The sequence below is a fragment of the Beta vulgaris genome, chromosome 5, assembly GCF_026745355.1.
Source record: "Beta vulgaris subsp. vulgaris cultivar EL10 chromosome 5, EL10.2, whole genome shotgun sequence".
In the NCBI taxonomy this organism is placed as follows: Eukaryota; Viridiplantae; Streptophyta; class Magnoliopsida; order Caryophyllales; family Amaranthaceae; genus Beta; species Beta vulgaris.
Genome location: NC_079206.1, coordinates 64,361,191 through 64,366,687, shown reverse-complemented (window position 1 = coordinate 64,366,687; position 5,497 = coordinate 64,361,191). Strand labels below are relative to the sequence as shown.

The following is a 5,497-nucleotide window of genomic DNA, read 5'->3' as shown; positions in this document are numbered from 1 at the left end:
GTATTGAATGAAAGGTAAAGCTCGGTATGCAGCAAAAGTAACATTTTTCTGCAAATAAAAAACTTCCAATTAAGTAGCAAATTCAAATGAACGAGTCTCTTGTCAAACTGTCTAACCGATCAAACCACCAAGTAATGGTACCATCAACATTAGGTGAGATCGTGAGACTGTTGTAACAAATCTGAATATAGACCATCATAATCAACATATCTCAAGCAGAATTGTAAAAAAAGTCTTAGCATAAACTTTATAAAAGCAAGCGTCTACAATGATAACGATACTTGATCTGAGAACGTAAAAGAAAGTTCAACTACATAACCAAGGAAGAAGCATAAGAAACATAGTTCATACGACAAACTAGGTATACTGAAGATACGAAGTACACAAGACGAACAGCCAAAACAGCAAAGCGTACAACAGACCATTCCACGTGGTCTACGTAATTTTCAAAAGCACGCTCCAGATCCTTCCTTCACCAACTGATTCATCAACTGCATGAGAGGAGAGAAAACGGTACTTAGTAATCACACGACTTGATAACATTTGTAAGTGTTAATAACCAATAGAGGAGTAAGTGTACCGTTTATCTTACCTTTAACGAATGCTGTAGATTGCCACGAGCCATACGAAGAAAGGAAAGGAGGTAGCATCGTCTGCTAAGAAAGACTAGAAATTGAGGGGAGGAAGTGCGACTGAAGCTAACAGAAAGAAGTTCAGACTGCAGAAGAGAGACTACAAGCATTTTTCTAAGTGCTACGCCATCTTTACCTCTCAAAAAACCAGTAATGAAGGCGTGCACAGATGACCTGACACTACTGTTAACCAGAGTAAGAAGCTAACTAGAAGTAGAATATAATAAGAACTAAAGAGAATATCCACAAAAGGATAATGCAAAGCTACTTAAGGCTAGGAAAAATAAAAGATTTAGCTACAGAGGAGTATGGTAAGAGTTAAGAAAATTATGAACCTAGAAATTATCAGATGAAGAAGAGAAGAGAGAATTTTTGAGTCAATGAGGATAAAGGGTATAAGAAGAAAGTCAAGAGATCAAAGAAACCAGTATGTTCAGAAGTCTACAACTCTACAATGTACACAGAAACGTTAGATTTCGAAACTGTAGCTAAGAGTAATGGTCAGAGTAACTTGACGTATATTAGATAAAGAAATTATCTAGACTTGGCTAAATCAAGCTAACCAAGTCGAAAAGATTTCCCCTCACAAGTCCAACGGACAAATGAGCTTGCTAATTCACCCACCTCTCATAGGCGTGGAATAAATTGTCACATCTTTCACTCTTCTTCTACCTCCGAAGTTCCGGAGAAAATTAATCACCCAACAATGCCACACCCCCTCCACAATTACTTCCTTCTACAATCAAACAAGTAAAACTACATAAACCACCACTTATCAGTAAGGAACTTAAAAGCCTGTTGACTACCAGCTGCAACTGTGTGATCTTGTGCCTTTTCTACCATAACTACTAGAACTTGAAATCAGCCTAACTCAAAGGCAGTTTATTTCCCTATATATACACATCTATTACTATAGATGTACTTAGCGCTGCATACCAGCCTCTACTCAATCATCAGCAACATCAAGATTGAGGATACGGCGAAGTGTCTTAGTAGCGGAATCATCATCGCGCAGGAAACTGAAGGGTGATCGAGTAGATTCACGAGTCGGAGAAGCAGGGGCCGACTTAGGCATTGGCTGCAAGTTCAGATCAGACTCTAAAGCAGGCAGCTCAAGTGACACGGTTCTTTTTGGTTTCACAGAGAACTTGGGCATGGGCAGAGAACTCGGAGGGGGTGAGTTCGAGTAAGCAGGTCCTGCCCACAGCTCCGAGAAAGACAGACTTTCCCTCGCCGATGTCTCCTTCTTACCATCCCCCTTCAAGTTTATAGGGATCGGGCTACTCCTCACCGTGTTTTTCAAAATCTTGACATCCTCACTCTTCGCTTTCCCACCACTCTTAGCACATGGGGTTAGCACTTTTGGCGACACGAAACCCCGGTTCATCACCGGAGTGCCGTAACTCTTACAAGGGCTAGGAAGTAAACCCATCCCAGATTCAAAAGTCCTACAATTAATATCCCTAAATCCACCAGTAGGTGATGAACCAAACCTCATTGGACTGTTACCCTTTCCTCTACCACTGTAATATTGGTTCCTGTGGTGTGCAACAACTACTAGGGTTTCCATCTTAAACAGCAGAAAACTCACACAAATTTCACCAAAATCACTGACAAATTTCCTCCTCTTTCTCAAGTTACTATGATCACAAATCTGTTACAAATCTCTTTATCTTTATCTTTCAACAAACTACTGTCAGATCTAACCAAAATATAACCAATTTCTAAAGCATCAAACAACAACTTTCAAGACCAAATAAACAAAACCCGGAACAGAAACTTCTAGATCTCGAGTATTCCACCACAACAACCGGAACAAATTTACCGTTAAAACTCAACCAAAAATCAACAAAGTTACCCAGATTTTGGCCGGTTTTTTTTCCTGATCAGATCCAGCAAACAACCCAAAAATGAACAGATTCAAAAACTGCAAAAAAAAAAAAAAAAAACAAATCAAGATCAGAAAAATCAAAACAAACCCACATCATAAAAACTCAAATTAAACCCAAAAAAACAAAATTCACACTCACCAGATCTAGGAGTGAGATGAGAGAGGAGAGAGAGAAACCCTTTGGGGATCGTAGCAGAGAAAGATGGAAATGGTTATAGTTTTGTGGTGATGGTGGTGTTACTTTAAATATGAGAGTGAATAATGAGTGAGTGAAAAAACAGAGGAGAGAAAGTGAGAGTGATGGAATGAAAGGAGAAATGAAGATATGAAGGAAATGGAAGGGTTGGAGACTTGGAGGGTGGTGGGTCTGGTCAAGAGTGGTGTGTGGGGTGGAGAGGAGTAGGTTTGTTTTTGGTTACTAATTTGAGTATTTTTTATTTTTTTATGTCAGTCATGAAAAAATCATAAAATTATTATCGGTTTATATATCCTTCGTTTTTTAGATGACTCGTTTTTACTTTTGATACAATTCACGTGTGTGAGCAGCAGCCAGTAGGTGATAGCCTAGTGATATTGGCATTACCTCCAATCCCGCAAGGGACTTCATCTTACCTTAAAAAAAAAAATCACGTGTGTAATTTGACTCTTTTTTGTGATTTATATTTAACAAAAAATATAGTCGTGAGGGATTTTGTTGTATTTGTTTTAATGTATTTTGTCATAATATAATTTTTTTGTAATTTTCGCTTATTGATAATTAGAAATATAAAGTTTTAAAATAGTGGATTGACATATTTGACCAAGGGAAAAGGATCAACTAAAAAAACAGATATACCGTTCACAACACATCAATCTTAACCACTAATCCAAGACATCCTTGGTGATATTTTATGATTTGTAGAGACCTTATATTAAGGATATTTTTATTGGCTCTCATTATCTACTCACTATTGTTGATAACCAATCTCGTATGTATTGTACGTAGGTTCACTTAGGGATGTGTACAAATCAGTTCGGATCGGATTTTCTGATTCGGTTTCCGGTCCACCATCCGGTCCATTCCAAACCCGAAAAATTCCGATCCGGGTCGATTGGACCAGAATTTCTATTATTTTAGAACTAAGAAATTATAAGGTATAAAATTAGAAATTTAAAACCTACTATTTATTCTTTTAGGATTATTTTTATTAAAATTATTAATTTTGAATATATATAATTTATAAATATATTTAAATAAAATAAAAAAGATTTTTAACGGTCCAAGAGGTCCAGGATCGGAAAGATTCCGGTCCCGATTCAAGAATCCCGAATTCCAGTCCATCGGTCCAGCCGATTCCAGACCGGTTCTGAACCGACGCACACCCATATGTTCACTTACTTAAAGATGGTGAAGCACTTTTTTGTCTAAGTAAATTTTGTGCAATGGTCCAAAATCAATTTGCTAAGTGTGCAAATAATAAGAGCTGACAATAATACATGGGATTTTGATGCATGCATAAGTTTTTTCTAGGGCCTCCCTTCAACAAAATGGTCGAGTATGATGAGAGCAAGCATTCTACTATTTTAAAAGTGATCTCAACGCTTAGGTTTCAAGCATCCCTTCCAATTGATTTAAATTTTGGGGATAATGTGTACAAGTTATTGTATGTCATATATCAGACTTTTGCCATGTTTTTATGATGGGAAAAATATCCTTTGAACTATTATTTGGTTTCCCTCATTGAATTTGTTAAGAGAGTTTTCTATTGTTTGCATTTGCTCATAACAACAACATGATCAAGGAATTAATTTGACGGAGAAAGGGAGTATTAGGCTCCGTTTGGTAGCGCGTAAAACATTTTCAGTGTAAAATGATTTTCATGAAAAACAATTTACAATGGAAAACACAATTCCAAAATTAGTTTTCCGTTGTTTGGTTCGATGTAATAAAAATGATGAAATCAAAGGAAAATGAAAGGGAAAGTAAGGAGGTAGTGAGAAGAGTGTACAAGAGAGATAAGGAAAATAGTTTCCCCTTCATTTTGAAAGGAAAATGGTTTTCCATCATTGGGAGAGTAAATTTACCCCAAAGGAAAATGGTTTTACACTCTTTTGCCAATCAAACAATGTAAAACTGAAAATAGAGGAAAACAGTTTTCCGGAAAAACGTTTTACGCCCTACCAAATGGAGCCTTAGTGTTGCTCTTAGGCGTGGTCTTCCCAACTTATTTTCAGTTCAGTTGCAATTATTTTAGTTCAGTTGCAATGGGTTCGGTTCATATCCGATTATCATTTTTATTAGTTACAATATAATTCATTTCAAATCAATTAAATTGCAATCAGATCGATTCAATTCAGTTATTTTGTGCCTAAAGAGAACATATCCTTAGCCTCTATTAATGCACGCAGATGAGGTTGCTCCCTCCTCCGCGACTAACATGGCTCCTAATCTTACTATAAATGTAATCAAAAGAGACAGTTCTTAATTGAGTGGAAAACATCCTGTCTAAGAAATAATCTTACTGTAATCCAAGAAGGGCCTCCTTAATAATGTGTCATGAATTCTTGCTTGCTTCTTTTTCTTTTTTTAATCATAATAATAATTGCTTTTTTACGGTGACATACAGCTTAAACACGTTGGGTGGGGGACTATAGTCTATAATTGTGTATAATTGTGGGAACAAGGGTAATCTTATAATATGCAGCTAAGTTACGAAAGTAGAGTAAATTGGAATAGAATTACTCCCTCTGTTTCAAAATATAAGTCATTTACGCTTTACGAAAATTTGCTTTGACCACAAAAATCTCTCAAATACGATAAGTAAAAATTATAAAAATTATACCGTTGGATTCGTTTTGAAAAATACTATAATAATATTATTTTTTAAAATTTTATATCAACATAAATTGAGAATAATTAACGGTCAAAGTTCGACCTCAAACATCGTGCATGCCTTATATTGTGAAACGGAGGGAGTACTTTGGATTGAGGTTC

General features: G+C 36.2%; 1 protein-coding gene across 1 annotated transcript; it reads right to left on the bottom strand.

The window, feature by feature from the left end:
• Positions 1 to 225: 225 nt before the first annotated feature.
• LOC104894511 (hypothetical protein) lies at positions 226 to 2,888 on the bottom strand. The gene is made up of 3 exons (XM_010680764.4): positions 2,663 to 2,888; positions 593 to 2,559; positions 226 to 491 (listed from the first exon to the last, which is right to left on the bottom strand). Exon 2 carries the CDS (start codon positions 2,200 to 2,202, stop codon positions 1,579 to 1,581), a length of 624 nt encoding a protein of 207 aa, XP_010679066.2. The 5' UTR covers positions 2,203 to 2,559; positions 2,663 to 2,888; the 3' UTR covers positions 226 to 491; positions 593 to 1,578.
• Between the last annotated feature and the right edge of the window lie 2,609 nt (positions 2,889 to 5,497).

What these genes read in the sequence shown, in the direction of transcription:
- LOC104894511 (XM_010680764.4), bottom strand. Translation starts at nt 2,202, where the DNA reads ATGGAAACCCTAGTAGTTGTTGCACACCACAGGAACCAATATTACAGT.